At 40.9% G+C, this 19,468-nt stretch overlaps 1 protein-coding gene across 6 annotated transcripts in view; it reads left to right on the top strand.

Moving 5' to 3' along the window:
• The window catches only part of ZDHHC3 (zDHHC palmitoyltransferase 3), a 110,882-nt gene that overhangs the window by 62,279 nt on the left and 29,135 nt on the right, over positions 1-19,468 (top strand). For 5 of the 6 annotated variants that reach the window (XM_082258161.1, XM_082258162.1, XM_082258160.1 and 2 more), the window contains one exon: positions 2,762-2,892. In XM_082258161.1, the coding sequence (XP_082114287.1) occupies positions 2,762-2,892 (131 nt within the window). Of the gene's footprint in view, positions 1-2,761; positions 2,893-8,800; positions 9,758-19,468 lie in introns of those variants that run through there. The other variant, XM_082258163.1, reaches the window with a different exon arrangement.

Here is a 19,468-nt window from a genome sequence, read left to right as displayed (position 1 = left end):
CCGTCAATATGGGGAGCTGTGTGTACATTCATGAGGAAGAAGTTAAGTTAAGAATGAACTTAAATAATTTTAGCAAATGGCTGCAATATAACAAAGAGAGAAAAATTTAAGGGGGTCTGAATACTTTCCGTACCCACTGTGTATATATATATATATATATATATATATATATATACATACATATATATATATATATATATATATATATATATATATATATATATATATATATATATATATATATATATATATATATAGCCTTGCGAAAGTATTCGGCCCCCTTGAACTTTGCGACCTTTTGCCACATTTCAGGCTTTAAACATAAAGATATAAAACTATTTTTTTGTGAAGAATCAACAACAAGTGGGACACAATCATGAAGTGGAACGAAATTTATTTTTAACAAATAAAAAACTTTTTTAACAAATAAAAAACTGAAAAATTGGGCGTGCAAAATTATTCAGCCCCCTTAAGTTAATACTTTGTAGCGCCACCTTTTGCTGCGATTACAGCTGTAAGTCGCTTAGGGTATGTCTCTATCAGTTTTGCACATCGAGAGACTGAAATTTTTGCCCATTCCTCCTTGCAAAACAGCTCGAGTTCAGTGAGGTTGGATGGAGAGCGTTTGTGAACAGCAGTTTTCAGTTCTTTCCACAGATTCTCGATTGGATTCAGGTCTGGACTTTGACTTGGCCATTCTAACACCTGGATATGTTTATTTGTGAACCATTCCATTGTAGATTTTGCTTTATGTTTTGGATCATTGTCTTGTTGGAAGACAAATCTCCGTCCCAATCTCAGGTCTTTTGCAGACTCCATCAGGTTTTCTTCCAGAATGGTCCTGTATTTGGCTCCATCCATTTTCCCATCAATTTTAACCATCTTCCCTGTCCCTGCTGAAGAAAAGCAGGCCCAAACCATGATGCTGCCACCACCATGTTTGACAGTGGGGATGGTGTGTTCAGGGTTATGAGCTGTGTTGCTTTTACGCCAAACTTAACGTTTTGCATTGTTGCCAAAAAGTTTGATTTTGGTTTCATCTGACCAGAGCACCTTCTTTCACATGTTTGTTGTGTCTCCCAGGTGGCTTGTGGCAAACTTTAAACGACACTTTTTATGACGACACATGTAAACGACACTTTTTATGGATATCTTTAAGAAATGGCTTTCTTCTTGCCACTCTTCCATAAAGGCCAGATTTGTGCAGTGTACGACTGATTGTTGTCAGCTGTAGATCTCTGCAGTTCATCCAGAGTGATCATGGGCCTCTTGGCTGCATCTCTGATCAGTCTTCTCCTTGTATGAGCTGAAAGTTTAGAGGGATGGCCAGGTCTTTGTAGATTTGCAGTGGTCTGATACTCCTTCCATTTCAATATTATTGCTTGCACAGTGGTCCTTGGGATGTTTAAAGCTTGGGAAATCTTTTTGTATCCAAATCCGGCTTTAAACTTCTCCACAACAGTATCTCGGACCTGCCTGGTGTGTTCCTTGTTCTTCATGATGCTCTCTGCACTTTAAACGGACCTCTGAGAGCCGGTGCACACTATGGCGATCCGACTTAGGGGGCGGCCTGTGAAGTCGCGTGCAACGCGACTTGCACGGACTTCATAAAATTAATGTCTATGCAAGTCGCTCCAGGTCGCCCCGAAGTAGTACTGGAACCTTTTTCTAAGTCGGAGCGACTTGTGTTGCTCCTTTTAGAACCATTACTGTATTACACAACGGACCGCGACTTTTCAGGCTGACAAGTCGCCTGACAAGTCGTACTAGTGTGAACCGGCACTTAGACTATCACAGTGCAGGTGCATTTATACGGAGACTTGATTACACACAGGTGGATTCTATTTATCATCATTAGTCATTTAGGTCAACATTGGATCATTCAGAGATCCTCACTGAACTTCTGGAGAGAGTTTGCTGCACTGAAAGTAAAGGGGCTGAATAACTTTGCACGCCAAATTTTTCAGTTTTTTATTTGTTAACAAAGTTTGAAATATCCAATAAATTTCGTTCCACTTCATGATTGTGTCCCACTTGTTGTTGATTCTTCACAAAAAATTACAGTTTTATATCTTTATGTTTGAAGCCTGAAATGTGGCAAAAGGGGTCATAAAGTTCAAGGGGGCCAAATACTTTCGCAAGGCACTGTGTATATATACACTATATATAGCCCTAAGACTGATATGAAATACCACTCTGAGAGGGCTGCAAGACTTAAAGTGATTGTAAAGTCTCTCTTGTTTTTTTTTTTTTTTTTTCTTAATAAACATTGTATACTTACCTGCTTTGTGCAGTTGGTTTTGCACGGAGCAGCCCAGATCCCCCTCTTCTTGGGTCCCTCTTCACTGCTTTTGGCCTCTCCCTCCTGTCAAGTGCCCCCCCAGCAAGCAGCTTGCTATGGGGGCACCTAAGCTTAACTGCAGCTCCGTGTGTCCATTCAGACACGGAGCTGCGGTTCGGCCCCACCCCCTCTCTCATGATTGGCTAAGGGACTTTGATAGCCATGGGAGCCAATGGCGCCGTGGCTGTGTCTCAGCCAATCAGGAGGGAGAGTCCTGGACGGCCGAGGGACTCGTGGACATCGCTGGATTGGGATGGGGCTCAGATAAGTACTAGGGGGGCTGCTGCACACAGAAGGCTTTTTATCTTAATGCATAGAATAACCCTTCCACAAGCTATCCAAAATTAAACAAAAAATACATTTTGCTTAGAGCTGTAGATATTGCTGTACTTATCCAGGCTTCTTGTTTTGTTTCTACAGAGTGCAGCTCATTTTCACCACCAACCACAGTCATCCTACTCATTTTACTTTGTTTTGAGGGTCTACTCTTCCTCATATTCACTGCTGTTATGTTTGGGACACAGGTCCATTCCATATGTACTGATGAAACGGTAAGTACTTTTATGTAAATGTTCAAATAGTATTTTTTAACTTTGTCTTTGAAGCTTAGTAAGTAGGTATGGCTCTTTTTGTGGGACAAGGCATGTCAATGCTTTTTTTTTTTTTTTGTCCGGTTTGCTATGTATCTTGTAGTCCTTTCTTAAAGTAGGTGTTACTTGTCATTGTTTGTCTATTTGCAACATTACTGTGCTACAAGGTGTATTTAGTTTTTACTGTAATTACTGCCTTAAGGGCCCATTCACATCAGAATGTAGTGTGGGAAATCAACGTTCCATGAGCGTTTCCTGGAGCACGTTTAATATGCACTGGGTGTGCGATCTGCTGCAGGGGTCACTGTAATCATAACAAGACCCCAAACACAGATTGCAAATGCAATGCCTTTACCTTGCACCTTGACACTACCTGAACTTCTCCACTTCCCCTTCCCCGCTTTTTTTTCTATTTGCTATTTTATTTTTAGTGTTTGCGGTTTTATTACTTTTAGTCTTTTATTTTTATTTTTTTATTTTTTTTGTACAACGTTTTGATTTCACGGATCCCAGTGGTGAAATATGTACGTTTGTGTATGTTTTTGGTTTCTTCAAATGGTCATCACTTCTGTTGTAAGTCCTTTTTTTCTTTTTAGTAAGGTGGTACATGAACAAATCTTATCAAGTGATATATTAGATTTTGAACATCATTTTAGTGTACTAAGCGTGAGCGATGCAGCATCTACTAAGCCTCTTGGGTCTTTATGCTATAGGCCAGTGATGGCGAACCTTTTTGAGTCCGAGTGCCCAAACTGCGACACAGAACCAACCTATTTTTTTTTCAAAGTGCCAACACTGCAATTAATAACAGCCACAGATAATGGCCGCAAGGGCCTCTCAGCAATCCCAGATGCTTGGCTGCAGCCAATGGGTAGGCAGGAGGAATCAGTGCGGACGGCGATCTCTGCAAGCGCTGCTCTGTCTCTGTCCAGCGCTGCTTGACAGAAGGGGGGCGAGCGGGGAAATACACTGACAGTCCACGCTCACTACCCCCCTTGTCACAGCGCCGCTGCCGTGTGGGGGAGGGAGGATTAGAGAGTCCAGGCATCAGCGGCGGCAGCTTCCCAGTATAGCTGGCGTGCCCACGGAGAGGTCCCTGTGTGCCAGCTGTGGCACGCGTGCCATAGGTTCGCCATCACTGCTATAGGACTTCAATTTTAGAATGTTGTAACATCATGTAGCAACTTCTTTAACCACTTAAGCCCCAGGCCTATTTCTGACACTTTTTGTTTACAAGTTAAAATCAGTATTTCTTCCTAGAAAACTACTTAGAACCCCCAAACATTATATATAATTTTTTAGCAAAGACTCTGGAGAATAAAATGGCGGTCATTGCAATATTTTTTGTCACGCGGTATTTGCACAGCGGTCTTTAAAACGCAATTTTTTTGGAAAAATTACGAAAAATCACATTTCACTGCATTTAAAAAAAAAAAACAGTAAAGTTTTTTTTTTTGGATATTTTTTGGATATTGTGAAAGATGATGTCACGCCGAGTAAATAGATATGCAACATGTTTTGGTTTAAAATTGCGCACACCCGTGGAATGGTGACAAATTACGGTCAATAGAAATCTCAATAGGCGACGCTTTAAAAAATTTTAACGGTTACCAGTTTAGAGTTGGAGTGTAGCTCTTTTTTTAAAATTATTGCTCACGCTCTGGTGATCGCGGCAATACCTCACATGTGTGGTTTGAACAGTGATTTAATTTGCGATTCGACTTCAATATACGTTTTCTTTCGTGCGTGAGCTACCGGGGACTGGGGGTGGCTAAAATTTTTTTTTTTTCCTATATTTCCTTTATCACAGGTTTAAAAAAAAAAAAAAAAATCTGATCACTTTTATTGCTGTCACAAGCAATGTAAACATCTCTTGTGACAGCAATTTGCAGTGACAGGTACTCTTTATGGAGGCATCGAGGGTCTAAAAGACCCTAGACCCCTCACTACACTTTCATGTATTCAAAACGCCGAAAAAACTGCATTTTTGAATACCCTCGTTTTTTTTTAATCTGCCGCTTTTAGCAGCAGAGTAACCCGGACGTGACATCATGGACGCCGCCTCTGGGTTACATCATCGGAGACCCGATCGGCTGGGTGCTCCGGTCTCACCGGTGGGACGGGACAGCCGGGCAAAGCCGCGGAAGGTGGCGGGAGGGGGGGGAACGTCCCCTGCAGCTCGCCAGGGTAACGATCGTGCGGCTCCCGAGCCGCATCGGTCGTTACCTCCGGAAAGTCGACCGCCGGCTCTAAACAACGGTACTGGGATGATGCTAGAGCTAGATGCTAGACCCCGCAAAGTCAGCCGACGTACCCATACGTCACTTTGCGGTAAGTGGTTAAGGCTCCTTTCAGACTTATGCGACTTTTCCTGCAACTTGGGACTGCAAAGTCGTACCCTATGATTTCCACTGAGTACCATTCATATCTGTGTTACTTTAAAGTAGTCCCTGCACTACTTTGGTTTGACTTTGATGCGACTTGAGATCCGTAGACCTCAAGATTACACAGGCATTATTTCAAGTCGTGTCGAAGTCAAGTGTGAAAGGGGCCTAAAGGACATTTTTTTTTTTTACATTTTTAATGTATCCTAGTTTGTCATTGATTTCATTTTCATACAAAAAACACTTTTAGCTTTGCATATGCTAATGTATGTTTTTCGCAAAACGAGAAGAAGGTTGTCACTGTGCTGTATACAGTAAGACCTATTTATTCCCACTCTAGTGTGAGAGCAATTAGGAGATGATGTTGCTATACTTCACTACTATCATGCTGAACATTCTAGGTAGAATGAGTGCATATACTACTGGAATAGAGTGGTACTGCTTGCTTGTTGGGGGGGTTAAATTTATATTTAGAAATTAAAAAAAAATTTGTACATTATTAAATTTATATTTACAGATCATTTATGGGAATTTAAGAGATTTTTATTGCCATTTGCACAAATTGTACAGTTGCAAATACAGGAAACCTATTGCAGAATGCACATTGCAACTATTCTGATCATATTTAGGAGAATTTATTCTCCTTTTAAACCATTTTCATCTTCTTGAGCTTTGTTGGCATCATCAGCCTGTTAGCAGGCGGGACTAAAAACAAGCAGTAATTTTAAGATTACATACCATGTTGCATTTCTTGCACTGTACTTCTTTTAGCGCCCACAAAGGTGATAGCGAGGATTGCATTACTGGGTGTTTTTGTTTTTTTGTTTTTTAATTAAAGTACAAATATGAAGTGCACAGAAGCAAATGTTCATGCAACACAATTCGGATAATGTTTTACAACTGTAGCATGGGTCCATTGAAAATACAATTAGTTTTAAATCCACAAGGCAGAAATGACTTACTGTTATGGATAACACTGTTCTTCTTATAGCACTTTTAGTCGTTTTAATTTGAAGAACAAATGAGCACTGTCATCAAAACCACACTATGGATGTGCCAAAGGCAGATAGTAATTGGGATCATTTATGGATGCTTCTAGTTGTTTTAGAGTTGGGCAGCAGTTTACCTTGTGATTAAATGTGTTGGTGGATTTAGCAAGCTAAAGCCTAAACAGGCCGATGGGAGACCGTTTACAGTCCAAATGTGTTTCATTTATAATGTTGCAGATGATGGCAGTAACTTTTACTTCACCTTTTGGCGGCATAATTGGAAAAGCAACTGCATGTTGGTAATATAGGGAGGTAAAATTAGAGTTTGGACAAGGTAGTGCAATTGTACAGTGTGAGAATTTGCTGAAGGTAAACCAGGTTGACAATGATGCAGGATGAACTCCAACTGCACACTGTTGTTGGGGAATCTACCTGGGCATTATTGCTATTAATGATGGGTTTTACACTGGGGTTAGTTTATACCAAGTGGAGATGGGAAGACCAAAGAACAGAGAAAACTCTCCAACTGAACCACATCAATCAACAATTGATAACGGATGCATTACAAGTGAGCAGGTTGTCATTTTGGCATGCAGATTTCAGTGCCAATCTTTTGACACACTGTAAACTGGCCCCCAAACTTTTATCTCCTTTTTTTTCCCACTAGATTCACCATGATGGTAATTATCTTTGTGATCATTTAACTATCACCTGAGGTAGGATTAGTGTGAGATTTTTAGCTGCAGTTTAAGAAGTTGGGCTGAGATTAAAGGGTAGGTTTAGACTTGAATTGAACTTTTGCTTTGCCATTTAGGGCAAAGCAACAGATTCACTTTAATGCCGGTCATCGCATCAAAATGTACCCACCCTTCTTTTGATCCCATTCTGCTCTGCTTGACCACTGACAGCCATGGGAAATAGCTGGTACATCCAAATATAGGGAACCTGTGATTTACTCCCCTTTGTTCCATGTGATATTTGTGGTGCTGGGTTATTGGCCACTCGGTTGTCACATGGAGTGAGTAGAGAGTCCACAGACTCCTCACTTTCACAGGTGAATAGAGCAGCCGCAGAGCAAAAGAAAAGCATAAGTATAAGCTGCTGAAGGTGGTACGATGAATAAGCAAAGCATGGATTCACTTTTAAGGGGAAGTTCAGGATTGAAAAAAACATTTGTACCCACCTAGATGGCTGCAGCTGTCCCTCGCTGTCTATAGACCGAGAACTGAACCATCAAAGACTGCTGATCGCTCAGTTCTCAGTCTTCACTGAGCAGAGAACAGTGACTGTCAGTCACCAGCTCACTTCTCTGCCCCTCCAGTGCTCCCTGGAGTGCCAGACTGTGGAGGAGGCGAGATCAACTGGCTCAGACTCTCCGCGGCATGCTGAGCAGGCTGTTTGTTGGGCATCTGGGTGGATCCTGATATTATTGTCCGAATCCCTGCAGTGCCTTGACCGGCTCAGTGACATCAGCTTTAGCCTTCTATCGACTAAATCTGGGCCACAGGGGAGCAGAAATAAGTGCACTAATGTGACCTAGAAGAGAAGTATGGCCAAAATAGCTTTGGCCATACTTCTCTAATGAGGCTAGATTGAGGGTAAAGCCCCGTACACACACGCAGATCGTCGTCATACAAACGTCGGCGGACGAAAGATCTGCCGATTGTATGCGTGTTAGTATGGTGCCTCCGACAGATGTCTGCACACAATCCGCGGACAAGAGTCTTTCTTGCAAACTTGAAAATTTTTGTCTGCAGACACCAGAACGGACGATTGTTCGCCTGTCAGTACAGAAATCAGCCGACAGACCGCAGATTTGCAAGACTGGGCATGCTCAGAAAATAAAAAACACAGGGAAAGTTAACCATTACATGACATCACTTCTGCAGTCAGCTGAAGTCTGCGGACAAAATTCTTGTGCTGTCCTTGTGCTGTCTTTGCACTTTTCAACAGACACCGACATCCCGGGGAGAAAAGACGAACATTTGTATGACGACGATCTGCGTGTGTGTACGGGGCTTAAGGTTAAAGCCATGACAGAGCCACAATGAATAAATAGGCCCTGGAGCAAGAATATACCATCATAGCATTTGCTCTTGTGGTAGTTTTGCCCCTACCACCCCAATATAAATGTATAAGGTTGTAATCTTTTCTTACTACAAAATGCTTTTATTGCTCATCTGTGTGACTTTGATCCCTTCTTTAACCTTTCTGTTTTCTAATCTTAACTATAATTCTCAGTGTATGTGTTTTATTAACTGACCTGTACTGTTGGTGGCCTAGATTTCACATGATAGTTTAGTGTCTTTATGTTCTTGTGGATAGGATACATTCATTTTCTTCCATAATACCACAGAACTTTCACATTATTTGCCTTTTTTTACATGTTCCCACAGGACAACTGTGAGTTCACATTTATACCATTGTATTGTCCTGTCACATATGATACCATAGCCATCCCACATTACTGAAAGTTTGTGATCTTTCTGTTTCCAGGGAATAGAACAGTTGAAAAAGGAAGAGAGAAGATGGGCTAAAAAAACAAAATGGATGAATCTGAAAGCAGTATTTGGCCATCCGTTCTCTATAGCATGGCTTAACCCCCTCGCCACTCCAGACCAGGGAAAAGCAGACCCTTATCAATATGTGGTCTGAAGATTTCTGTGCCAGTTTTACCACACAGAAAAACAAACACCACAGTACTACCATTTACCAGCTTAACACTGAATGTTTCATACAAATACAACATATTTTTGTATTAGCTGAAAGTTCCTGCTGGGAAGAAGCCTCCAACGTACAGCAGTTGTTTGCTCCTGACTTCTGGAACCGTTTGATTGGTCTTTTCTTTCCATCTCTGCTTTCCTCATAGTAACAAAATGGATGCCTTTCTTTTTGGTTCTTCACTGCTTCGTCTCTTCTAACCAACTGGCTTTTTTACCTCAACTGCCATCATTTGCCATAGCTGACTGTGCCAATTAATCACTAACGTCTGGCCTAGTCATTAGGACACAAGAGCTCTGAGCAAAACTTGAATTTGGTAGCATTTGAAATCTCTAGAAATAGTGGAGAAAGAGAGAAACTCTTCTGGCTTGAACCTCAGATGTTTTGGTTTGCAGTAGTATTATGGGGTTTGAAGGCTCAAAGTAGCATCTTTTTTATAGCTTGCAAAATATACTTCAAATCATTATTTTACAGTAAGATGACCGTAAATTGTTGCATAGAGGAAATGTATTCTTCAGTCATATTGTTAGACCTGGCTACACAGACTAGTTCTTGCAAAATAATCATGCCTGGTATCCTGTTATCAAAGCTAAGGAAGGAAAGGTTTGTTGTTCTTTAGCCACCAGCTTCTTCCTTTTGTTCTGGAAAATGTGATTGGTTGCTGTAGGACAATGTGGAATGTCTTCTATTGCAACGCTTTCAATGGGCATGGTGATTTTGTAGACCCACCCTCAATGGTCGTTATCCAAGCTCATGAATGGGACATTTGTGGAGACCTTATAATGGAAATTGTGGGATACATCTCTTCCTAGCTAAATCTCTGTCCTCCTAGACTACAGGGGAGGGGCTTCAGCACAATTCTAGGATATAAGTATGTTTCCTAGTTGCAGTCTGATATATATCCAAACCGTCTTCAAAAATGTATGAATAGTGTATGGTCAGCCCCTTATTAAGTTTTTAGCCGCCTCAAGTTGTCAACCTAACCAGAGAACATGCCTATTGAAGCAAATGAGTTTAAAGTTAGTTTGAAATGTTGGTAAATGTGAAGGTCATGTAGCATTTTGAAATCGTGACATGATCTTTATGAAGGCAGGCCTTGGTACAGTTCATTACACAAATAAGTCATGTACACCTATACTGAATTAAAGCATGATATTCTGGAAGAGTGTCCCTTTTTTAGGAGGCCTTTATGGTGAGACGTTTCCCCAAAAAAATGTGTGATTGTGGTCATTTTTATAGATATTGACTACATAGCATTTAAATTGGAAGGTTATCAACTATATTTCTTCTAGACTGTATTACGTGGTTTAGGAAAAATTGCACACGTGTGCAGCCAGTGCACTTCAATTGTCTTTTAAACCTAATTTTTAGGGATTATTTGAGCATCTGTTGTGTCCTACCTTCATTTAGAAATGGCGGCATCTATGGATGGCGTTCTACCCAGGTATTGTTAAATGTGTGCCATTTTTTTAAAAGTTTTTCTACATATGGTAAACCCACTGCAATCAGCACAAAACAAAAACGTGGCTAATTTCTAGATTTTTGCCATCGGCACCAATGGCACTGTGGCTAAATTCTAGATAATAGACCATAAACTACAGCAGTCAGACTTTAGCCAGGGGAATTTGGTTGCAGTTGTAACTCTTCCTCTTTGCTCCAGCTTTAGACAGAAGACCACCTACACCTTTCCTTTCCAAAGAGGGAAAAATCTACATTGGTTACCCTCTGAGGCAGTGTGTATAAAATGTGCTGGATACTGACAAACCGACTGTTTTGGGCTGTAGTGCAAATGACCATCGTTTGTGGAAAAGGATCATTTTTAGCTTTAAAATCCGTTCTATGAGGTATTTACTGTATAACCAAGTATACTGTATAATAAAGCAAGAACGTGCAACCTCTGGCACTCCATATGCTATTGATACACCGTGATGCTCATTTCAACAGTGGAACAAGGGTTGTATTTACGGTATATCTTTGGTATGTAATTGTTAAATTGTGTTCAGAAAGAATTTTACCGCAGCTGTATTGCAGTATTTAGAAGTAGGTTTTCCTCATATTTCCCATGTTGTATCCCAGTATCATCATACATGGTGGAAGGTAGTAACCTTTTCTACCAACATTAGAAATTACAATTATATTACACAGTATCATATGTATAACTCAGCAGTAATATTGATACTCCATGTATTGGTGTTCAATGTGACAAACACAACAAAAGTACTGTAGCCGTTGCATATTATGCTAACTGGATAATTTATATATTTTTTTATTTTTATACTGCGAAACAATTGCTTGTTTTCCTATCAAGCTGTCCTCGTATGAGATTCGTTATTGGTCCCACCATGTCCAGTTGTTGAGGTTTTGAAGTATATTTATTTTGTGATCTGCATGGAACAAATATTATTCACTTTATTACTATTATCCCTTTCTAAAATGTTTGCAATGCTTACAAATGTGGTAACTGTAAATGCTTTTTAAATGATCATCAAATAGGCACAAACATAAAAGCAAACCTTAAGGCTGGGTTCACACTTGTGCGATGACAGATATTGCATGTGACTCGCACCGCATGGCTGTGCAGATCACATGCCATGTCTGTTCGATGCGAATTCAGCCATACAAACTGGCTGAAATCGCATCACATTTGCACCAAAATGGTGCAGGACCATTGTTTTTGTCTGCACTGTAATCAGATTGCATGGATGTTTACACCCATGCGATCCGATTCCTGTACCATTGCATATTTCGCGCTACGATCTGCAAACTGATTTGTGGGTGTAATTAACTTTACATTGACACACCCAGTGGTTGCAGATGTCAATGTGAACCAGTGTGAGATTCAGGTGCGATGCGGGAACCCGCACTGGAATCGAAGGGTTTCCCATTTCGCACCAGCGTGAACCTGTGTGTGAAGGCCCCATTCACACTTGTTGTGTTTGTCTTTTTTTTGTGGGTATTTTTGGAGTGCACCATTCATTTAAATGGGCCTCCCTCTGCTCCAAAAACACACTAAAGAAGCTCATGTAGAAAGGTTGGCACTGAGCCAGATCCATTTTGTATCGTGCATTTTTCATGTGGAAAACCCGTGACAAAACATGCAACTGCTACCCATGTTTCGGGTGCCATTGGGAAATAATAGTACCACAACCACATAGCGCAATTTTCACACATTTGCAGAAACGCACGTTTCTGCTATGCCCAGGTGTCAACGGGGCCTTAGCATCTCATCACTATTTCCAGAACACACATGCTGATGTAAAACTTTTTAAGCAATAAATCTTCTACGTGCCTTTTGTGAAGTGGCTTTTTGTTCAGTGAGCCACAATATTTTGCTACTGTTGGATCCTGCATACTTACTAGAATTTCCCAGTCAAGCCTCAAATTAAAATTGGCTTATCTCTTGATATCCTGTAACACTCCATGAGCATGCTACCCACTCCTGCTGCTTCTCAGACACATTCATCATAATCCAGGGCAAGTGTGGATTCAGTATGCTTTAAATATAGCACACAATTTGCTGCATGTCCTGCATGGGTCTTGCCTTGCTATTTGCAATTTTCTTATGTTAGAAAGAACCTGAACTTTGGAAACTGCCAGAAATAATATAGCAGATGGCAAAGGACTAGTTATCATATCATCTGTGGGTTCCCCACATCTCACCTGTTGTCATTACTTACCATACATTGTTCTGCACTGCGTCAGTGTAAGTGGCCATCTTGACAGGGAATCAAGGCTTTGCTACCTCATGTCAGAACTGCCCCCCAATATCAAGTGGAGTAGTAATCAAGCAGCAGTAGGAAAGGTAAAGGAATGAAGTAGAGGCAGGGAGATCCTTGCTTTGCAGGTTTTCTGGAACAGCTTCTTCTCCAGGAAGCAGAATACTGAGCAGCCCAATAGAGACCTCACCAAATCTAACATGATTAGAAGTCTGAGGCAGCAGTATCTTATATCAGTGGGCCTCAGGGCCCACTAACAGGCCATATTTTAGGTATTACCTTGGGGAGATGCAGACTAGAGTACTGCAATCATTGAGCAGCAAATTATATCACCTGGGATGTTTTTCAGTTATCTTGCAAACCTGGCCTGTTAGTGGGCCCTGAGGACCAGGGTCTTAGATGATCTCACCCTGCAGATATACAGCTTTGGGGCTTTAAGCACAATAATTGCACTGCTATTTTTTTTTTTTTTTTTTAAAGAAATGCAGGGCAAAAATGACATTGCTTTGGGGTTCTGCTGAGAATCCCTTTGATTTCATTATAAGACAGGAAATCCTTATTTTTGGGGTTTATTACATTTTAATTTGTACAGCTGGTGTCTTATTTTGTCTTTGTCAAGCTGCCACTTCACAGGCCTGTGACAGGAAATTCCTAAGATCTCATCCAGGACCATAGGACTATCACTTGGAATATTCCATTTTTTAATAAATACAGTTTGTCCCAAGTATGTAGGACCTGTGTGCACCTTGCACAGAAACTGCACTAAACCTATTGCCCATGCTTTCCTATGGCTTTGACTTTATATATAACCCTTTATACTTTGTTACCTGTAAAATTAAGCAGGGTAGTCTTAAGACAACCTAAAAAAAAAAATACTTTTTCTTGTGAATTAAATGTATCTAAATTCATGTAAATTGCACTGACAGATGGCTCATGTATATGATGTGGACTGGTTTACCTCCCGAAACATTTTGTGATTCTGTTCAGCTAATCTTATGATTTCACACAGGATTGACACACAACCGAAGTGAAATGACTAACCTCTATTAAAGCCTTGCTCTTCCCTACACCACCCACCTGCTCAGTGTGCATTGTGTCTGCAATGTATTTATTCATTGCCCATTGAGCAGGAAGGGGGCATTGGAAGCTGCACAGCTGATACAAGAAATAGGGTTTTAGCTAGCGGGTAAAGCAGAGGAGTATAAATTATCAAAAGACTGGTTGAAGAGTTGTTAAAATCCTTTGAAACTGTTCACATGTATATATTTCAGTTGTGTGTTTAGCCCTTTGCCTTGAACTTCACTTAGCATGAATTCTTTCTGCACGGCTACATACCTAAAAAAGGATGTGAAACAATATGCTCTATACTTACCTTTCTAGTGGGCTATGTGTTAAAGCGTGCGTTTTAACTAACTAAAATAGCATTTCAGAGTTTCTAGCCCCTTCAGGTAATTGACACTTTGCTATGCACTGTGGTTTCTCCCGCTGGCTTATACGTCCTGTAGTGATTTGATATGGGCCACCAGAAAGGTAAGTATAGAGCATCTTCTTTCACAGACTGGCATTATTTTAGTTGTGACCCTGTAGTGACAGGGTCACTTTAAGCATGTTATTGTAAGATGTTTTTAGCTGTTTGAGTCCAAGCAAATCTCTGTGTATATCTGCCCTAATAGGCTGCATTGAAAGAACAATCCCTGTGCAGTACTACTGAGCAGAAAGGAGAGTCTACAGATGTAGTAGGAAAATAGGGCCGCTCTCATGTACATATTTTTTTTTTGTTTTAAAACTATACCGACATTAACTTGAGCTGATTACACCCACAACTTAAAAAATAGACTGTTTCTTTTTAACTGGGGGTTATATGGGCACATTTTTTTCTTATACCAAAGGCCTACACTGTCACGTTGCCGATTGATGTTGTAACTCCTCTAATGAGACTTTTGCTTTAATTGTATAATATATAAAGTGATTGGACTAGAACTGCTGACTGGACCCTGTGGCAGCACCTTTGTGTATATACATTAGTAAATGCCCTAGTATTTCATGCAAACTATGTAACATAGGATTGTGGGCATTATCCAAACTGGTTCCCAGGGTTCTATGGAATCTAAGCATGATGGGAGCTTTAGTTACTACATATCTTGTTTTATCATGCTCAGTAATGGAGTGCAGAGGCTGTGCAGATCTGCTTTGCAGAAAATATACTAGAATTATGGTATGTAGAAATATACATGTACGGTATATGAAAATCACATTCCATTCATTCATTGCTGCAGAATATTTTTACTTATATTTTGGCAAATAACTGTACCATATGTATTTTTTTTTTTTTTTGTAAAATTGTGGAGATTATCATTGTCTTGATTTTCTAATGGGTATGGCGTGATAATGGTTTGTAATCGAGCTTCCCAGAACTTATAAAATTGCCGCAGATTGGAAACTGTTTACTGTTTTATTTAAAATGTGAACTGAAAGCTGCATCTCATTTAGTTCTGTACAGTATATGCTTCCATACTGAAAACAATAATGCAATAAACGTTTTTCAAGAAAAAAGATTTGTACATGTGGTCTATAACAAAAAAAAAGTTATAATATTACTTATATAAAATATCAAAAACAGAGGTGGATTGTATCACTGAGAGCATAGGTTTTGCTCATTGAGAAGCAAACACATTCAATTGTATGTTTTTGCTTCCTAATAAGCAATAAAATACACCCTTGGTGCTGCAACTCCCTCTGTGTATTTTGTATTTATTTTTGGTGTTTTTTTAGAAACACACCAGGTTCCATGCACAAACTTTGCAATATATATGTACATATGTGTGTATGTATGTATGTGTGTGTATATGTATGTATAATATATATTCATATATATATATATATATATATATATATATATATATATATATATGTGTATATACAGTACAGACCAAAAGTTTGGACCCACCTTCTCATTCAAAGAGTTTTCTTTATTTTCATGACTATGAAAATTGTAGAGTCACACTTCAAGAGGTAGTCACCTGAAATGGTTTTCACTTCACAGGTGTGCCCTGTCAGGTTTAATAAGTGTGATTTCTTGCCTTATAAATGGGGTTGGGACCATCAGTTGTGTTGTGCAGAAGTCAGGTGGATACACAGCTGATAGTCCTACTGAATAGACTGTTAGAATCAGGGCTGTCTTTAACACAGGGCAAAAGGGGCAGCTGCCCCGGGTCTAGTCATTGTTGTGGGGCCCAAAGCAGCTGCCCCTTGAGCCCCCAAATAGTTAAGTGGATTCAAGAGGGCCCAAGAATATTTTTGCCCAGGGTCCAATCAAGAATAAAGACGGCCCTGGTTAGAATTTGTATTATAGCAAGAAAAAAGCAACTAAGTACAGGAAAACGAGTGGCAGAAGAGACTTGTTTGGGCTAAAGAACACAAGGAATGGACATTAGACCAGTGGAAATCTGTGCTTTGGTCTGATGAGTCCAAATTTGAGATCTTTGGTTCCAACCACCGTGTCTTTGTGTGATGCAGAAAAGGTGAACGGATGGACTCTACATGCCTGGTTCCCACCGTGAAGCATGGAGGAGGAGGTGTGATGGTGTGGGGGTGCTTTCCTGTTGGGGATTTATTCAAAATTGAAGGCGTACTGAACCAGCATGGCTACCACACCATCTTGCAGCGGCATGCTATTCCATCCGGTTTGCGTTTAGTTGGACCATCATTTATTTTTCAGCAGGACAATGACCCCAAACACACCTCCAGGCTGTGTAAGGGCTATTTGACCAAGAAGGAGAGTGATGGGGTGCTGCGCCAGATGACCTGGCCTCCACAGTTACCGGACCTGAACCCAATCGAGATGGTTTGGGGTGAGCTGGACGGCAGAGTGAAGGCAAAAGGGCCAACAAGTGCTAAGCATCTCTGGGAACTCCTTCAAGACTGTTGGAAGACCATTTCAGGTGACTACCTCTTGAAACTCATCAAGAGAATGCCAAGAGTGTGCAAAGCAGTAATCAAAGCAAAAGGTGGCTACTTTGAAGAACCTAGAATATGACCTATTTTCAGTTGTTTCTCACTTTTTTGTTATGTATATAATTCCACATGTGTTAATTCATAGTTTTGATGCCTTCAGTGTGAATCTACAATTTTCATAGTCATGAAAATAAAGCAAACTCTTTGAATGAGAAGTTGGGTCCAAACTTTTGTTCTGAACTGTGTATATATATATATATGTGTGTGTGTGTGTGTGTGTGTGTGTGTGTATATACATATATATATATATATATATATATATATATATATATATATATATATATATATATATATATATATATATATGCACACACACACACACACACAGTCAGGTCCATATATATTTGGACAAAGGCACAATTTTCATACTTTTTGGCTCTGTATGCCACCAGAATAAAATTAAAATGAAACAATTCAAATTAATTTGAAGTACAGACTTTCAACTATAATTCAAGGGGGGTTGAAAATAAATATCAAGTACAAATTTTAGGAACTACAACCATTTTTATACACAGTCCCCCCTATTTTCAGGGGCTCAAATGTAATTGGACAAATTACTACAATCCTAAATAAAATATATATATTTTTTTAATATTTTGTTGGGAATCTTTTACTGGCCATGACTGCCTAAGTCTGGAACCCATGGACATTACCAAAAACTGGGTTTCCTCCTTTCTAAAGCTTTGCCAGGCTCTAACTGCAGCTGTCCTTAGTTGTTCTTTGTCTGTGATCTTTCTGCCTTTAGTTTTGCCTTCAGCAAGTGAAATGCATGCTCAATTGGGTTGAGATCAGGTAAACGACTCGACCATTGCAGAATATTCAACTTCATTTCCTTCAAAAGCTCCCGGGTTGCTTTTACAGTGTGTGTTTGGGTTATTGGCCATCTGTACTGTGAAACGCCAAGTGCCACTGAAAGCCATGCATGCACATGCCATCACACTGCCTCCACCATGTTTTACAGATGACGTTGTGTGCTTTTGGAGCATGAGCTGTTCCTAGCCTTCTCCACCCTTTTTTTTCCCTATCATTCTGGTACAGATTAATCTTAGTTTCATCCATCTAAAAGAGTGCTTTCTCTTTCGTTCTTTGACGGACACATCGCTCCTTAAATTATAACTACTGGGTATATTGCCTCCTGCAGGAGTAGGACTAGGCAGAACAAAAAAAACACCTGGCTACGCCAATGGGCCATCCTCAGCTGGTATATAACCCCCCTCTCTGCTCTAGGTAATCAGTTTAATTTGTCTAGTCAGGAGTAAGGACCTTGGCTCCCGGCTGGGATCTCTGGTCCTAGGATTTTTTTTCTGTTTCCTTAATCTTTTTTCTCTCGGGAGATCTACAATCAACTACCGGGCTGGGCGACGGGCTGGATAATCTAGATCCAGTGGTCCGCCCAGCCAGCGAGCACGTGCAGACCTCAGCTACACGCTAGGTCGGCCGCGACATAGCCTCACGGACAAAGGCGTGTGGCCGCGAGTTAAACGTCTTGCAGGGTCGCATACGACCGGGCTTGGGTTGTAGTCACAGCGGTCCCTTGGCCGACAGGTCCCTTACTTCGGTGGGGAGGATTCTGTCTGGAGTGTTAACCGCACCATGGAAGGGTATGATTTCTGGGGGATGGATGGCAGGAATAGGCTAATGCGGTCTCCTCTGTAGCATGCGTCGGTGGGCGGGAGATGCATTCTCCGGCTCACCCCCTTCTATCTCCCCCAAGGGTACCATGGCAACCGGCTCACGCCGGTCGCGTCATGGGGCATGGTCATGCAGGACGCCCAGATCCACAGGAACACAGTGGGGCATGTTTGGGGCTTCTGGGACCGCCCAGGGCCCTGCCCGCTCAGGGGGCCCATTAATACAGCTGTTCCACATTAATGATCACTAATCCAACATATAAAGAGCAGCGTTTCCCATAAGACACTGATACACATTAATCAGGAGGACTGCTTAGGACACAGACAAGGACTCTAATGGAGGTAAAAAGCAATCTCTATCTAAGCTTAACAGTTTGATGTACTCTATACAGAGTCAGCATCTTTAAGATATCAATGAACGTACATTTTGATTTATACCCTTAAACTCTCCTCTCTCTAAGGACCCGAAATCTGCATATAAAAAAAGCTTTAGTGGAGATAGTTGATAGGGGATTTGATCATAATATAATTAATAAAAAGGAAAGAGCATATCTGGTTCCTAAGTGCCCTCGCACTCCGGTTATCTACTATCTCCCTAAATTGCATAGGAGTCTGACTTCCCCCCCCGGGTCGTCCCATAGTCAGCGGCATTGACTCTGTGACGTCCCGGGTGGGGAAGTACATTGACTCTTATCTGCAACCCTTAGTGCAGACTACACCAGCGTATATTAAGGACACGAGACACGTCATTGGCCTTTTGTCATCTTTGACCCCCACTGAACACCTTTGGTTGGTCACAGCCGACGTGTCATCCCTTTATACAATTATTCCTCACAATGTGGGAATAAATGCGGTAAATGTGTACCTTAATAGAGATTCAGAACTGCCGGCTATTCAAATATCCTTCATCATAGAATTGTAGGAGTTCGCTACACACCACAATTATTTTTGGTACAGTGGACAATTTTACCGCCAGGTCACTGGTGTGGCCATGGGGGCAAAGTACGCCCCTTCCCTGGCCAATTTATTCATGGCCCAATGGGAGGAGGACGTCATCTATGCCCATCGCAGGCCGCAGATAC

Source organism: Pelophylax lessonae (genome assembly GCF_965119305.1).
Source record: "Pelophylax lessonae genome assembly, chromosome: 5".
In the NCBI taxonomy this organism is placed as follows: Eukaryota; Metazoa; Chordata; class Amphibia; order Anura; family Ranidae; genus Pelophylax; species Pelophylax lessonae.
This window is presented reverse-complemented; position numbering and strand designations above follow the sequence as displayed.